The 16,616-nt window shown below is 37.2% G+C and overlaps 1 protein-coding gene across 3 annotated transcripts; it reads right to left on the reverse strand.

The window, feature by feature from the left end:
• Positions 1 to 5,499: 5,499 nt before the first annotated feature.
• On the reverse strand, positions 5,500 to 15,738 carry LOC131326959 (protein CHROMATIN REMODELING 25). 3 transcript variants are annotated; one of them, XM_058359886.1, is made up of 21 exons: positions 15,402 to 15,738; positions 13,670 to 14,050; positions 13,001 to 13,087; positions 12,660 to 12,900; positions 12,468 to 12,593; positions 12,315 to 12,371; positions 12,123 to 12,209; positions 11,687 to 11,773; positions 10,802 to 10,852; positions 10,510 to 10,584; positions 10,319 to 10,405; positions 9,198 to 9,289; positions 8,986 to 9,118; positions 8,542 to 8,661; positions 8,345 to 8,458; positions 8,133 to 8,216; positions 7,930 to 8,007; positions 7,797 to 7,855; positions 6,883 to 7,078; positions 6,674 to 6,772; positions 5,500 to 5,979 (listed from the first exon to the last, which is right to left on the reverse strand). In XM_058359886.1, the coding sequence occupies exons 1-21, from the start codon at positions 15,638 to 15,640 to the stop codon at positions 5,617 to 5,619; spliced, it is 2,856 nt and encodes a 951-aa protein (XP_058215869.1). In that variant the 5' UTR covers positions 15,641 to 15,738; the 3' UTR covers positions 5,500 to 5,616. The 3 variants fall into 3 exon arrangements, with proteins under 3 accessions (XP_058215869.1, XP_058215868.1, XP_058215870.1); XM_058359885.1 differs by having other exon boundaries at positions 11,678 to 11,773; positions 15,402 to 15,737; XM_058359887.1 differs by lacking the exon at positions 11,687 to 11,773 and having other exon boundaries at positions 15,402 to 15,737.
• Between the last annotated feature and the right edge of the window lie 878 nt (positions 15,739 to 16,616).

Here is a 16,616-nt window from a genome sequence, read left to right on the forward strand (position 1 = left end):
AAAGTTCAATTATGTCAAAAGTCATGTTAATGAATATCAAGAAACAAGATTTTTATTTTTTGAAAAAACTGAGTTTCAATATAATGTGTCAACCTATTTTTTAAAAAATTATATTGATTGATATTGATCGACATGACTCTTTTGACAAGCTCTACAAACCAAACAATTCTAATTATCAAAATGAATACTCCAAGAAACAGGCACGAAAAAGAAAAAAGATTGAACTGGTTCATTACTTTATTTTAAAACCCCTTATGTTAAGGACAATAATTATGCAACCCCCCAAGTAAACTAAATATCCTATAATTCCAATTCATCTTCCACTTTATTTTCACAAGCCAACTATAATTCCTATAATTACAATTTAAAAATCACTTCACTTGGAAATTATCATCTATCCAAACGAATCCTTATTTTTTGCTGCAATAAATAAACATTGCCTGGCATGGAGAGTCCATTACTCACATGCAAAGTCTGGAGAGAAAATATACAAATTTAGTTTGCAGGAGATGTATCTGAAAACTTTGGACTAAACAAAATCAACCTTCAACACTCACATATTTAAGCATCGAAATTAGCTGTAGATACCGGGCTTGAATTGCGCGATCCGTGGGTCAAAACTAAAATTAGTCAAACTGCAACTTCCATACATAAATGAAACCGTAAAAAGAGAACCACAATTTGCTGTTCGTATGAACTAATTATTGAGTACACTCGGAGTATTAGTATATCCCAATGCTTGCGTGGTACTCTCAACAAATGAATTATCACATATCCGGACAATGTGGGTTTTACCACTTGTCTCCCGACAAAAGTGACTACCGCTATTTTAACACAAATTTGCCGCTGCAAGATTGGTTAGGAGTACCACGAGAAATCATTTTAGTAACTTTACTAGTATGTGATGAAGAATCATAAAGTATTTCCAGGATACGAACTTGAAGCCACTTTACAGCACTCTGTAATTTAAGCTTTTACAAAAGAGATAAGGCAAGTTGAGGGTCTTGAGTGCTTTCACAAGGTCAACAAAAATACCTCAAAAGTTGGCTCTACTAATAAAGCATTCCCCAAATTTCACTGGTTCTTTTCCCAGTGCTTGTTTTTCAAATGCTAAAATGAAAGTAATGCAAAAATGCAGAGCCGAAAGGTAATAAACTTAGAACTTTCTCAAGCAAGGCACTTCAAACCAAGACAGTTCATATAGTCAATGGAAACATGTACTCATAACACCCAAAAGATAACGAAATGGAGTTGCTTGACAAAATTTGATGACAAGTTACCATAAGCTAAGTTATATTCCATTTTCCACAGCATATGGAGTTTGAGATTCCATTATTTAGACATTAGACTACGAATCTAAAATGAACTAAGCTACTCGAGCTAAATTCGCGGTTAGCTCCACTAAAAACTCAGACTGAATCAGCTCGTGATACTAAGAACCCAAGCTTGAGTCCATATTAAACGTCGTTTGTTTTCTGTGCTAGACTCAAATTTGGTTCGACAAGTTAATAAGCCCTATGACTATAATTACTCAGAGTGTTCGTCTGGTAATGCGCTCAATTAAATCTCGTTCTAGATTTCAACGACAAATACCAAAATGAAAATGAAAAACAAGGCAATCTTGTTAAACAAGTAAATGAACACTTTGAATCAATAACTATGCAAGCCGATAAAATAAAAATAAAAATAAATAAAAAACATCAATAACTATGTAGTATCAAACAAGTCGAGAGGCACGCAAGCTGGTCCGAACATCAGGTTATCAAAAAAAAAAAAAAGGCCCTAGACTCAGCTCAGTCCGGCACGTTTACAAGACTGTGTCAACCTCCCTAGTCCCTAGAGCCATGTGTACTTGTGCTTATCTTTGTATTGTCAATCTGGCCGATTCAATGGAAAGTAAAAAAGTAAGGCTAGTTAGGTGTGAGTTTGCCTATAAGATGGTACAAAAAAACAATAAAGATACAAAAAAACCAGAGTTTACATCGAGTTATAGTAATTGGTGGAATATAATGAAGGGGGATTCCACTTCTTGGACTGCACTACTGACCTGCACATGGTTTATCCTCTTTTGAGCAGGAATTCCAGCAGATAGCCAAATGGGATTTTGGACAGGTGGCTGATTCCCTACACTACAACTGTGAAAACTTCTTTCGATTGGTCTCAAGACATGAATACCAACCCCATGAAGTAGTGGAGGAAAAAGCTTGGTCAAAGGGAATCTGTCTCCCAATTTGTGAGCAAGTTTTGTTTTTGTACTCTCAGCTAAGTACCTCTTTCATCCTATATATCATATTTCTATTCTCGACACGTATTACAATGTCAGATCAAGAGGAAAACCCTTTATTTTCTTAATCTGGGTGCTCTGAATGTTCCCCATACACAACAAACTATTCTTTCTCATCACATGACCAAAATATCTCTCTCTCTCTCTCTCTCTCTGATAAAGAATGTTTTGCACCATCCTGCATCGTTACGACTCCAACTAATGTCATCTCTCTCTCTCTCTCTCTCTCTCTCTCTCTCTCTCTGATAAAGAATGTTTTGCAACATCCTGCATCGTTACGACTCCAACTAATGTCATCTCTCTCTCTCTCTCTCTCTCTCTGATAAAGAATGTTTTGCACCATCCTGCATCGTTACGACTCCAACTAATGTCAGTACTCTTTTTTTTCTGAAGGTCTATCTTAATTCAATCGAAACAAAGGGCCTAAGCATCAAATCGAATCTTAAACTACAGACTTGGTGGTTCTAGTCATCCAAAATTCTAACTAACTACTTAGTTTTGTTTACTAGCAATGGATCCATCCTTCAAGAAGGTTATGTTTTTGATTGCTGAGCAAAAAAAAGGTTGTGTTTGAGGTAGTGGTCCTCTCAACCCATGATCCGGCCAAACTGATGAGCACAAAATTCTGATAACCTAATGTTAAGGTTGGAGATGGTTGTCAAAATTGTATGATTCACGATACGATTTGCGATTCAATTCACGATTCACGCAAAAACGATACGAATCAATAGGTGAATCAAGATTTATGTACAATCGGTGGTGAATTATACAATTCACGATTCACGCAAAAACAATGCGAATCTATAGGTGAGTCAAGGTTTACCACAATTGCGTTAGACTAATATGAACCCACATTTGCAATTCGCCTTAATTTTTCTCGTAGGAAAGCAAGATTATAAGATAATATACTATTAAGTACAAAAATTCTTATTCCCATACAAAATTTGTTAATATTGGTATTTATTCTAATTCGGAGCATGTTAACCTTTTTTTCCTCGGTCTTCTTAAAGATTAAAAATCACTTTACAAGTTAGATATCTTATACTGATGAGTTATGCATTTTATTTTGGTAAAATTTTCATATTTTGTTACAATGTGAGTCAATAGATGTGCTCAACGTCTTTAAAATGTTATAATTTTAATTTGCTAGATGGTAATTATACAAGTAACTCTGAATATTGTTGAGGATAATATCTATATGGATGCGTTGTCTCACTTATTAGACAATGTCATCATCAACTAATATAGAAAACAAACTATAATATAGATTTAAGCTTACAATTTTTAATGTTACAATGTATCTTTATTATGTAGGTGCGCAGATACATTTTCCAATGTAGTTGAAAAAATTGGACCAAATCGTTACGATTCACGATTCGAAAAAGAGGTTGATTCTATTCAAGATTTGACTACCTTTGACAACCTACCACAGGAATTTCTGCTCTAATATGAATCAGCTTTACAATTAAAAGTTCTATTTAACTATTGCTTTTCTTCCTTCTGGATGAATTCGACCATATATGAAGCACCGATAGCTGAATTATTTGCCGTATCTGTGTTGAGGAAGCCTAGCACACCGACATGCCGGGGACACTCAGGGATATGTATGGAGCGTGTCCAATCACTTGATTCACTTATACTAATAAAATTCAAGCAGGGACGCATAGGGGACACGTGTGAGGACACAACATGGTGTCACTTCATAATATAAAGAACTTATATTAAGGGTTAAAAACTCTAACAAACTTATAAAGAATAGAAATTTTAACAATGTTTGTTTCTATTCTACTACTTGGTGTTGGTTTTCATTAATGTTGGGTCTTTGTGGATACATTAATCGCATACCTAACGATACAAAAATATAACATATATCCATACATTTAGTTTTGTTGTTTCCTACCATGTCTGTGTTCCCTTTTATTTAGAACTGCCATGTCATGTCTCCGTATTTGTGTCATATCAATACTTTTATGACCGAAGCCTGTACGACAAGAGGAGAATAATGTTGGAGCCGTTTATGAAATGTTCTATCTGCAGCTACGAAACTTTGTTATGCCTCATTAAAAGGAGGTCATTGTTGCATCACTTATACTCACAACGCTAACTAGACACAACGGGAGATTACTCCAGACAAAACCAAAAGATAACAACCTTCCTCCTTTTGCAACGAATGCTGAAAGGTGAAACTCCAAGTTGCAGTCAACTAGGCCAATCCACATTGGCAGTCAATCTATTATGTTCAGTTGAGAATTAACAATTTTACATCAACCTGATTAAGGTCACCAATTTGTTCAACTTATTTTCACATTTAATTACTAGTCGACTACCATGATCGGCCACTACTTTACATGGATAGAGTTGAACTGATGGTGGTTTGGAATTCAAGATGAAAGTGGCATAGATAATGACAGTGTGTCAGTGACAAAGGACCTAAAAAATTTGAATGAAGTTAAAATTCTAAGGCATCCATGAGGCAGAGCTCAGGATGACGTGTCTATCAACTCTTATCAATCTAGAACTTCAACGGTTGAACTTAAATGGCTCGCTATGTTACATGGATCCTTCTAAATGTGCAAAGGCACTCGGATAAAAGAGTATGGGATCCTTGTCCGACATTTTTAGTCGGACATTCACTTAGCAATTTCTAATTGGAGTTTACCATGAACTAGGCATAGGACTCCTACATTATGGATGAAATGCCCCAAGGCACCTTTTAATCACCCACCATTCAACCAATTAAATAAAATAATCTGAATATTTTGGCTTGTCCCTGTGTCCTTGAGATCAAACTTAAATGAATTCAACCCTTAGATCTATACCCGCACTGAGCACACATACCCAAGTCAATGATGAGTTGATAAGATAGATGGCCAGTATAGACTTTGAAGTCATGAGAATCCTAGTATGTAAAAGTATTCATCACAGCCATCTTTTCCTTATCGAGTTAAACTTACCTTTTCTAATCCATATACGTTATGATATTACCCTAGTCGTTAACCATGTAAATTTTTTTAAAGATAGATAAAATATGATTCACCAAACTTTTTTTTTTTCAGAGCTGTAGGCTTTTATTTTTGTTTAGCTGTAGGGCACATAAACAATGTCCTAGCAAATTAGTTCCCAGCAGTTTTGATTAAAGGGGCACAAATGCTTATTATGTCCTAGCAAATAGAAGCAAAAAATTTCAGCTGATTCAAATGGCAATTCAATGTCGTAATAATACAATCACAAATTAGATATTAGGATTCTATAGTATTGTCAGTTAGTGGAAGCCAAAAGTCCCCTAGTTAGTTAGAACCAAAAGAAAGAACAGAAAAACACATTAATATGATTTATTGAAAATCGTCAAGGTCTATAGTTTCAGGAGACAATCTTTTCCGAGGTAATTGATTTTCAAGAGAGAGTTTAGGCTCTAATGCTACATGCAGTGTACCTTTTAGAGAACTTATCGCTGATTTCAAATTTGACCTTTGCAAAGGCTTGCAAGAAGCGGGTAGCATGCTCCGGACAGGACCAACACTAGAAGAAACTGATGGTGATGAGAGTCGTTTTGATGAGGACATGGTGATTTGTCTCAGGTTTTCCTTTGAACAGGACTCATTCTTATTTCCTTCTACTCCATGGTTCTTTGGGCTTTGAACTGATTCCACAGGAACAAGCTTCCCATCTATTTGATTTGTGAAAACAAATGTAACCTGCAAAAACACACAATATGTGAGATCTAGGTAGTCTACCTCTTGGCATGAGAACATTGACTATCACAAGAAAATGCTCACCACATTAAGAGTGATCTATGTTTCATTCTTAAGAAAGTGTATGGAACAATATGTTACATCCATATAACTGCTAAAAGCAAAATAAGCTAACTCATCCAAACAAGCAGATGCAATTATCAGAGTCTAGACTTGAACATTTTATTGATGAGTGATTGGTGTGAATGATTTTCTCAGATTGGTATCCGCACATGATATGTTTTATGTACTAAAAACCAAGAGGCTATGACTTGTGTTGTCTGTTATTTCACTTCCATCAGACCACGGCATGAAACGGCACTTAAAAGGAATGGCACATTCATCAATTTTGCAAAACTTTGAAATGATCGTTCCACCTAAACCTGGGTTGACACATCACTAAGACTCATGCATGAGTTCGTATCAACTATCTCATCTCATCTCTCAGGCAAACAAAAAAAGATGCATTACTCAACTGTGAAAATTTTCTACGTTCAGCCTTTCAAAGCCTCTTTTTTTTTTTTTTTTTGATCTGCCTTTCAAAGCCAATTTAATGTTAATGGTTAGCATATGAAGGGTCTTCTGTAATATTGAAGGAAGCAATACAAATCCTAATCCATAGTATTCCACTCTATAAGAAAATGTAATCTCTTAGCACCTCCTGTCCAGCTGAAGCTTGAAAAATAGCATCAGGCACTGATGACGTGAAGAAATGATGCCCCCAACTACCTAAATCCTCTTCCAGAGGAGTTCCCACCTGAAAAAATAAGCCAAAGAATTTTCAAAGAGGATCTCCAAAACATGAATATTAGTTATGTCAAACATAAATTTAACACCAAAATTTGTAGTCCAGTAACCTCAACTAACCTGTTTCTCTGAGCTTCTTAACTTATGCAAGCACCCTGAGAGGCTAGCAAATCCTCCTATATCCTCTTGCTCTGATTGACAAATTTCATTTGTTGCTCTGACACCATCAACATCGTTTCCTTTGTCATGCCCATCATCTACCATTGCGTCATAGTGTTGACAACGGATGCAGCTCATCTTTTCATGAATTTCAGATCTAAGGCGCATAAACGGGCAAATATTGAGAAAGAAGGTATAGCTCAACATTGTTTAATAACGATCTCATCAGAGCATGAATACGTGGACGACATATTTCAATCCACAATTGAAAGGAACCCAAACTGGTAAGAAACCGGGAAGCTTGTTCTGAAAAGAGAGATTCAAGCCAGTCTAGTTTTGGTTCATTAGTTCCATGTTAAAACGAAATATATCACAGATTGTCCGATGCTAAGGCAAAACTTACAGTGTTTCCTCACAAAATTTGAAAGCAGTGAATACCATGTCACCAAGGCATAGATCACTGGGTTCTGTTTACTAATCCAATGTGAGCAGATAAATTCTTCATATTAAGGACATAAGCACTTAATGATTAGACTGTCCCCAAGGCAAAACTCACTGTACTTCCTAAAGGAATTTGGAAACCTGTATTTTCTCTAATCATATTTTACTTGAGTATGTTAAAGAATGGCAAATACAGTTAGGTTAAAGCTTGTTAAGAAGAAGAAAGCGAGGGGGGGGGGGGGGGGGGGGGGGGGGGGGGGGGAAGAAGCTTTTGGCATATAATACAGATAATGTTCCTTCTCCTCTTAAGTTTACGTTGTCTATCTCCACTTAATGAAGCCTAAAAGTGATTTTCTTCAGCGAGTCATTGGTTGAAAAGTTGCCATCTCATACAGATGATTATCCCATAATACGTTCTGACATGAAGCACTTACCTCACATTCTCATGGAACGTGAACAAATCTCGCAATTCTTCTGCTGAGAGAAAGTTCCCCTGTCATTACAACTCTTGGTGTTACACATTTGAAGGCATTTTTAACAGCAAAGAGGATGTATCAGAACAAGTACCTGTGCCGTTGTTCTCTCTGTTTGCTCGTGCTGAATAACTTTTTGAAGCCCTTCTTTTGACATCTGACGCTGGTATACCTGCCCAAGATCAGTGTAGTACTTGAAACTTAGATAAATCACTCATTCATGCTTTAACCGGTACCTAAACGCAAGAGAGGGAAAAGAAAGTTATAACATTGACTAAATTTCTGCAGTGTTAACACCTTTTCTTCAATTGTTCCAGTACTCAAAAATCTATAGATATACACTCTCTTTTTTTGCCCATCTCTCCAGATTCTTGCAGCAGCCTGCATATGGGTTGAAGACAAAATAAAACAAAATCAAGCAACAACCAAAAGGATTTAATGGAAAAAAACATTGGCTTATTTTTCAACTAACGTCAATTCCAGTACAAGGATCTAGGGTAAGTGATTACTTGTTTGTCATTGGCAGGATTCCAATCAGGATCAAACAAGACAAGTCGATTCCCACCTATCAAATTGAGGCCACAACCACCAGCCTTGCTGCTCAAGAGAAAGACAAACTCATCCTGCCAGATGCAAATTGAACTTGTTATACGAAGTGACCTTAGTTATCGCAGCACAATCAAACAATGGACCAAAAGTTAGGTACCTTCGAAAAGTCATTAAAGCTGTTCACCAGCTTTTGCCTTTTACTGATTGATGTAGCTCCATCAAGTCTCAAAACCGGATATCTTCTTTCCCGACACAATTGGGCAAAAAGGTCCAGCGTCTGATGAATTAAGATTAGTATTTTAAAACACAAAGACTGATGATATTCAAGTGAACATTACGTTTTTTGTAAATAAGACGATGACTTGCATAGCCGTAAGTACTTTCATAGACACACACACAAAAAAAAAAAAACAACAATTTCAACGACAGAAACATTACATTTGATCCATTTTCCTTAATGCAGAAACTGCAAACCGTGACAATTTGACAAAACCAATTTGTTTTGTGGGAGATAAAAAGCATAACCCATTGAAACATTGTTCAACTTGTACTTAAGTCTACAAGTTTCTTTAGCTTGCAAGACACTCTATCTAAGACCAACCTGTGTGTAGTTTGACACCAGAACAATTCGGTCATCTGTTCTCTGACGCAAGTGGGCTAGTAAGCGGGCTAAGACGTGCATCTTTCCAGAGAGTTCAACCCAAGAACCGTAACCACCAGTCCAAGATCCAGATCTAACAGAACAGACAGTTCCTCCATGATCAGAATAATGAACGAAATAATACAGGAAACGTGGGGAATAGAATGACTTACCTTCCGGAGAACATTTCTGGAGGGAAGAAGCGTAAACAATCCTCAAATCCTGATGTTCCAGGACTCCCACTTTTCATAGTATCATAGATTAGCTTCAAAATTAAACTACCTTGTATTAGAACCATTAACTCATAGTAAACACAATCAATAAGTACAAAGGGAATACATCACAATGTCCATAGTAACAAGGAGTAGAGAGCAAGCCTAGAGGGCCTCGGAATCAAATCCAACACCAGCATTCTCAAATCAATCAATTAAATATCAGAAATTATAGTTAATGGACATTAGACTTTTCAAAGAAACCAATGCCATGACTACGTTAAGGATCAGAACTCTACCTGGCATGACACCGGGAAGTCCAAGGATAAGATTATATACTAGCAGAAAAATTTGCCAAAAACATATAATAAATCCTTATACATAAAAGATCAAAATAATCATCACTGACTTCACAATAGGGTCATCCTAGATTCTCGAGAATGAGACTACAAATGGCATAGGTGTTGGCAACTAAAGAGCATCTGGACATCTTGTGAAAAAAGTGCATCTCATATAGATGGAAAATCCCATAACTGTCCAGCATGATAAGAACTCAAAATACAACACAAGGAATGCTCCAAAGTTGAGTTTCTTCACTCGCTCTCCTTCTAAACCTGTTGACCTTTGTTCAAACTTTGAGAGAGAATACCTGTATGACAGCTTTGCAGAAATGCATTTGGTGACCTTGGCCGACATTTACTTCTACCCATGATTTCCAACACTTAGAAACTAAAGATACAAAAACAGATGTTTTTTATGATAGAAAAAAAAAATCGTCCCTCAAATATTTCAACATTCAAGTTCCTGAGAATGCTTAAGAAGAAATTTTGTACGATGTACTGTAGGGATCCGAAAAGATTTCAACATCCCTATAGTGCATTTCCTTTCCCACCCCAAGATAGAATACTTGTGACTTGTGAGAGCAAATAGAAAATCTTACTTATTTGTACTTTTGCAACTAGGGGTCCATTTACTCGTTCATATTGTACTAACTTTCTTACATTCGTTTCTTATACAGAGGATAAAGTCCTCGAAAAACAAAACAAAAACTTAACAGATATTATTCTTCCAGATGATTATACCTTGGGATGATTGCAAAGCTTCTTAAGAGCTGTAATATAAGCCAAGATCTTTGATTGCTTCACTTCTTCTGTAATTGCTCGCTTAACCTGTATTTTAGGGTAAGCAAAACAAGAAGTAACTACCTTCAAGTTCCTATTGTCATACTTTTGTGCACGTCTCCAAAAGTTATTAGATAAAGATGAGAAATTACATTTTTTGAATGTACGAAATGGTTGTACAATTCTGATTGGAGAGGAGTCAATTTGCAACAAACAACTTCAACTATCTGCAAGCACAGTTAGAAATTAGGACGAGGTTGAATTCTGTTATGTAAATATGCCAATTCATCAAATAGCATGCATAAAGTGGGCTGTACTTTATCATATTATAGACAAACAGAAAATCCATAAAGCTTGACAATTGACCTTATACATATGTTGGAGGACATTATGCAAGCTTCAACAAATTCAACAAACATATTGATTGAGGTTTTAAATAAATACCTTCGGTGGTAAGTGATTTGATAACAATGCATTGGTCCTCCTCAGTATAAACTGTAAACAAGCGCAAGAATTAATTATTTGAAATTGAAGTCAATTAATGCTTATTGCACATGCACATTTACCTAAGGTGCACATCAATTCAAAACAATCCCATCGTTTCAGAATATAAATCTTAGATGGACGAATTTGGGGGCCTTAGGGACGGCATGCGCGTTGGGCCAATCCGGGCCGTCCATGCTCGGCAATGGACGGTTTGCATCTCGGCCGGCCATTGCTGTTCCGTTGAGATGCAATCTGAGCTGTCCATTGCCGAGCATGGACGGCCCAGATTAGCCTAACATGCATGCTGTCCCTAAGGGCCAGCACGCACCCTTCAATCCCCCCAATTACTTGTTTTTACCATAGGACATGGGCCCAACACTTGTACCCAAGTTGGAAACCTTGGATCTAGGATCTTTACCAATGTTTGATGATAAAGAAGAAGCAGCGCATATACCTTCCTCAGAAAACCAGACGAGGAAAAAAAGGAAGAAGCTCACATTTACGGAAAAATAACCTCCTTTTCCCCTAAACCCATTTGATTTGCAGTGCATTCCTTGACAATATCTTCTGCAAAGTTCTACAACGTTTATCATATTTTAAGATCCATGACGTATCATTATCAAATTACCGGTCTCAGATTTTCGGATACATCTCCCCATATCCTAAGCTTCGGGGTTTAGGGAGATCTAACACCTACACAAAAAACCCACACCCAATACTCGAACATCATGCCCTATGCTCGAGCAGTCATAAAAGACAGATATCTCTTCATTGAAGCACGAAGCGGTAGAAGCCAGGTTGCAGTTTCTACCAATTTCTAGAGGAAAATATCACCTGATTTACTTTTGCACTTAGTTCTGCTGAGCGCTCAACACCTAGCTTTTTCTCTTCTTCACCAGCAGTTGGCTCTCTTCCACAAATGATTGGCGTCTTCATTAACCAGGTGTTAAAATTAAAAACAACAAAAAATGAGTGTCAACAAATGGAAAGAGAATGAAGAAAATAACTTCTCAAGTATTGGTAGATATATAAACATTGCAATTTCTGAAAGACCCATAAAATCAAAAAATAATTTCCAGCCAGGCAAATCAATGCTTTCAGTCAATTGATTGTTTACCACACAATTATACTAATGTTGGTAGAAAATAGTCCAATTTCTAATTGGCAGATTAGTAGCTGATATTTCTGGAACATTGCAATCGTATTATACATTGTGCAAATCAAATGCTAATATAAAGTCAACATTCTTGTAGTTCAAAAGTGTAAGCAGTTAACTCACCTCATAGTATCTTCGAAAATAAGGAGCATTGCCTAATATTCCTGGATTTGTGAAGTTAACCATTGCATAGAATTCTTCTAGGTCATTCTGGAGATTATGATAATAATAGGAAGAGGCACGGTATTACAAAACGTGAATAAGATATTGATACCAAGAAACAGAGATCTCAAATGAATACTGAGTTTCTCTAACCTGCATTGGAGTTCCAGACAATAAGATGCGACGCTTGCATGAAAGAGCAGCTAAAGCCTGAGGCAAACACTCCAACAACCATATCAGCATGCCACAGAACAAGATGTGTAAAAATGAACAAACTTAGAATGAGACCATTTTTGTGCATCTTACTTTATTTGTCAAGGTCTGATCATTTTTCAGTCTGTGTGCTTCATCACATATGAGAAGATCACAGGATCCATCATGGCTGAATTTTGACGAATGCATCCGAAATGTTTCGTAAGAAACAATCAATACCTGGGAGAGTATCAAATAAATCACTTTGTGACTCCAAAGAGACAACTAATGGCTATGCAGATTTACCTGTAAACAGCTGCGAGGACTTATGAAACTGTCAATTCCAGAGATAACATCATCCCGAGTGCTTTCACACAATGCAATAAGTTGAACTCTTTCTCCAACCCACTTACTAATTTCAGCCTCCCAATTACTGACAAGGCTGGTAGGAGTTACAATTATAGCCTTTTTAACCATTGGTTTTCCATCAAACCCCTGACGAAGAAGAGTATATAGTAAGGTGATTGACTGCAAAGTCTTTCCCAAACTGCAAAAACGAACCCAAAAACAATAATAACCTTCACACATGGCCAAGTAGAGCACAATATACACTGTCTAGAGAAATAGCCAGTAGGGGTTGTACTTACCCCATATCATCAGCCAGAATGCATCCATTTATGTTGGCAGCACTACATAACCCTGAAACACATTCAAACATGAACTGAACCCCCTCTCTGCATGAAGAATTAGGAAAATGGCCTTTCAGTAATCAAAACAAACCACAAGCATATGCAAATATAAGACAAGAAAAAAAAAATGTAAAATTCCAAAACAATTGCTGCATAGAATAGTTGCAGTTGACCATACTTGAAGTGATGAATCTAATATGTAGAGCGTATAATTTACAACTGCATACATATAAACATACAACAATTCCAGACACCAGAGAAGTGATGATTTGTTATAACCATGAAAAAAATGTCTCTACTAGTTTTCCATTACCGAGGGATAGTGAACAGGCCCGTGCATTGGTTTGTGACTGCATAACGAGTAAAAGAAGATTTTGGAGCGAAGTTCTAACGTAAAAGGATATGCCAATTGGTTGGTTCCTTCTTGAGACTAACCAGTTTGCTCTTAATAAAGAAAAATACTTGTTCGTGTGGTTTAGTATAGACTAGACCTAGCTGTCAGTCTGAAAGGTGAGAAAAGGTATATGTTCCTTGAAACAAAAAAGATCTAGTTAGCGACAGTGGCAAATGTACATGCTTTTCCTCATGCAGTAAATTTGAACAAAAAACATCATTTCTGGAAAATACCTTTGATGGGGCCGAAGGAAACGGACAAGCACAGGATCCACTGATATTGGCTCCACATTACCAGCTCCTTCATCATATTCTTCCAGTTGCCACAGGACCAATGGTTCGACCCCTGGTGGAAGACTTACAATCTCCTCTGACACTGGTTCCTCAGCAATAGAAGGAATGTCCAACCTGTTGGTAATTGCAACCAATGCAGGTCTCGTAGAGCCCCAGGGTACAAACCGTTTACGAGCCCAAAGACGACGACTGAGCTGTTCGTTCTGATTACTGTATCCATTAGGACAGGGAGGCTTGAAGGGTTTTCTAACAACAGCTGCTCCATCTGTCACTGAAAGTACCCTTGGAAGCAGCGATTGTCTTTTCACTAGAAGGTGGCCTCTGGTATAAAACACAAGGCTAAATTAGCCCCATTTTTCATCCAGATAGCATCAACAATAAGATTAAAACGGGAAATTTCAGCCCAAGCCATACAAATTCCATTCAACAAGGGTGGGGATTTGTATGTTCTTGTTCACACACATACAGATACTTCTCCACAGAACATGCTAGTTCATACATTAGGTGATAAAATACATTGAATAATGAATATAATTCCATCCACGTAACTACACACGTCAAAACCAAAAACTCTTATAGGTGAGCTACCAAATTGCAGTGAAGTGTAACCCTAGATCAAAAGAGGAAGCTTCCACAGTGCGAAACGAGGTAGTTATACCTTAGCTGAAGATATATAAATACAAGTGTGGGGCCTTTTGTGTTATTGTTCACACACACCCCTATTACTATTATGAGGGGAATGCCCCATTATGGTGTGAACAGCAGTTATGAAGCTGGCTCACACATTCAATTTCGAACATTACCCGTAGTATTCACTTTCTAGCATCTGATAGCTGCAAGGGGAAACTATGATATTTTCATTAAAACCACCCAAACCCAACTGCTTTCAACCACCAAATCCAATAGAATTACTACCCCAGAGATGGCTGCGACGAATTATGGCAAACAAATATATGTATCAACGTAATTTACCTAGTATGTCTTTTACTTTTACTTTTATAAGGGAACACACTTCTTGGTGTGAACGGTGGTTATGAAATTGGCTGGCACTTCTAAATTCCTAAACTACCCCTTTAACTACCGAAGAAACTGCCAAGAAAAGAGGGGGGAGGGGGGAACTGTAACCCTAATTTTCTTTCATCCCCTTTTTTTACTTTCACATCTCAGATTTCCTTCCAGAATCCAGATTAATTTCAATCGACGAGTTTTCACTTTTCCTCATTTAAATAATCCAATTTGCACTTGCATCCGGGCGTCTAGTGAACTAACGATCAAAACCCTAAACTACCATCAGCGCCTTACAAAATTGCAGTAATGTAAAACTCTAGATAACCCCAAGTGGTTGGCCTAGTGGTCAAGGCTTGGACTTAGGGGGTTTGCTCTCTCCCAAGATCTCAGGTTCGAAACCTGGTTCGAAACCTCTTAGCGCTAGTAAGTAACCTCTTTGAGGCGGTCCATACAAAGCTTTGCTGTAAATTTAATTGAGACCCCCACAACTGGGCGGTGGGATTAGTCCCTAGGATTAGTCGAGGTGCGCAAAAGCTAGCTGGACACCTGAGTTATAAAAAAAAAAATGGAGTAATGTGAAACCCTAGATTGAAGCAAAAACCTTCCACAGTACGAAACGAGCTAACAAAATAAAAAAACCAAATGAACTGAAATCGGAACCTACGTCACAAGAGCCGCGACATTTTGAGACTTTCTGTCGTCATTTAACGCAGACTTCCTGTCGTCCTTTAACGGAAGCCGAAGGACGGTGGATGGTTCGTCGTCATCTCCGCCTCCGTTACCTTTATCATTGCCACAAGATTCAGAATCCGATTCGTCGCCGTTGCAATCGAATTCTTCAGTCGAATCGCTGGCGTCGGACGGGGAAAGGACTTCGTCATCGTCATCGTCCTCTTCTTTCATTTTGAACGCCTGCTTCGTTCAGGCGCCGTTCACTAGCGAGTATGAAATCAGACCTAATTTGGCGGTTCTACTTTAGTACTAAAATCAAACATTATTTGGCGGCAAATATATACTGTAAGGAGTAAATATTTCGAGGCAAGAGGGTGTGTTTGGATGCTAGGATACCATTCTCCAGACATGGACCCTCTGATCAGGGCCGTAAATGAATGGAAAAATGGTGGCTAAGGACGTATTTTAATAATTAATATCCGTCAAAGACATTTTTAGCATTAACAAATGTTTTTAATTTATTCTTGGCGAGTATTAATTATTAAAACACGTCATGAGCCGTCGTTTTCCCTAAATGAATTGAGCCATTCGCGAACTGTTCAAGACTCTGTTCGACAAGAGCTCGTTTGAGTTTGATTCGTCTGCTAAACGAACTGAACTTGAACCTCAATTCTAAGCTCGTTCCGTAAATGAGCCGAACCTGAGCCTAACGATATTCGGCTCGGTTAGACTCGCAAACCTATACTTAAATTTAATTAATAAGTTAATAAAGGTCTATTTTGTAAATATAAGAATTGAAATTTCGGTTTCAAGGCTTGTTGTGAGACTAGAAAATTTGATTTCAAGACTGAGAGAATTTTTTTTAAAAAGAATTTTTGGAAATAATTTCAAAGCTCAATAATGATTGTCACATCCTCGATTTTCAATATAAATAACAATACCATTAGAAATACAAAATCCTCACAATAGTACATACAAAACCCCAAAATACAATACAGTACCCAATTTCACAAACTTGTCCACAAATACAACGATCCAAAACAGAAAATACATAACAATGCAGTTTTATTTTACAATGATAATAAAGTGCTCTCCAAAAAAATAGCTTTAAAATCATACATCAGCATGCACTCTAAACATTTCATGACAGTGACCTGTGTTGTAACAACTCTGAATTTTAATAAATAAAAAGTTATTTATTATTCAA

Source organism: Rhododendron vialii, chromosome 5a (assembly GCF_030253575.1).
Source record: "Rhododendron vialii isolate Sample 1 chromosome 5a, ASM3025357v1".
NCBI classification, from domain to species: domain Eukaryota; kingdom Viridiplantae; phylum Streptophyta; class Magnoliopsida; order Ericales; family Ericaceae; genus Rhododendron; species Rhododendron vialii.

Excerpts from the sequence above, each read along its gene's own strand:
- LOC131326959 (XM_058359885.1), bottom strand. The coding sequence starts at position 15,640 with ATGAAAGAAGAGGACGATGACGATGACGAAGTCCTTTCCCCGTCCGAC. Across the intron at positions 12,901-13,000 it reads ATTCTGGCTGATGATATGGG|TTTGGGAAAGACTTTGCAGT; the intron begins GTAAGTACAACC and ends TCGTTTTTGCAG. Across the intron at positions 9,119-9,197 it reads CCAGAAATGTTCTCCGGAAG|ATCTGGATCTTGGACTGGTG; the intron begins GTAAGTCATTCT and ends CTGTTCTGTTAG.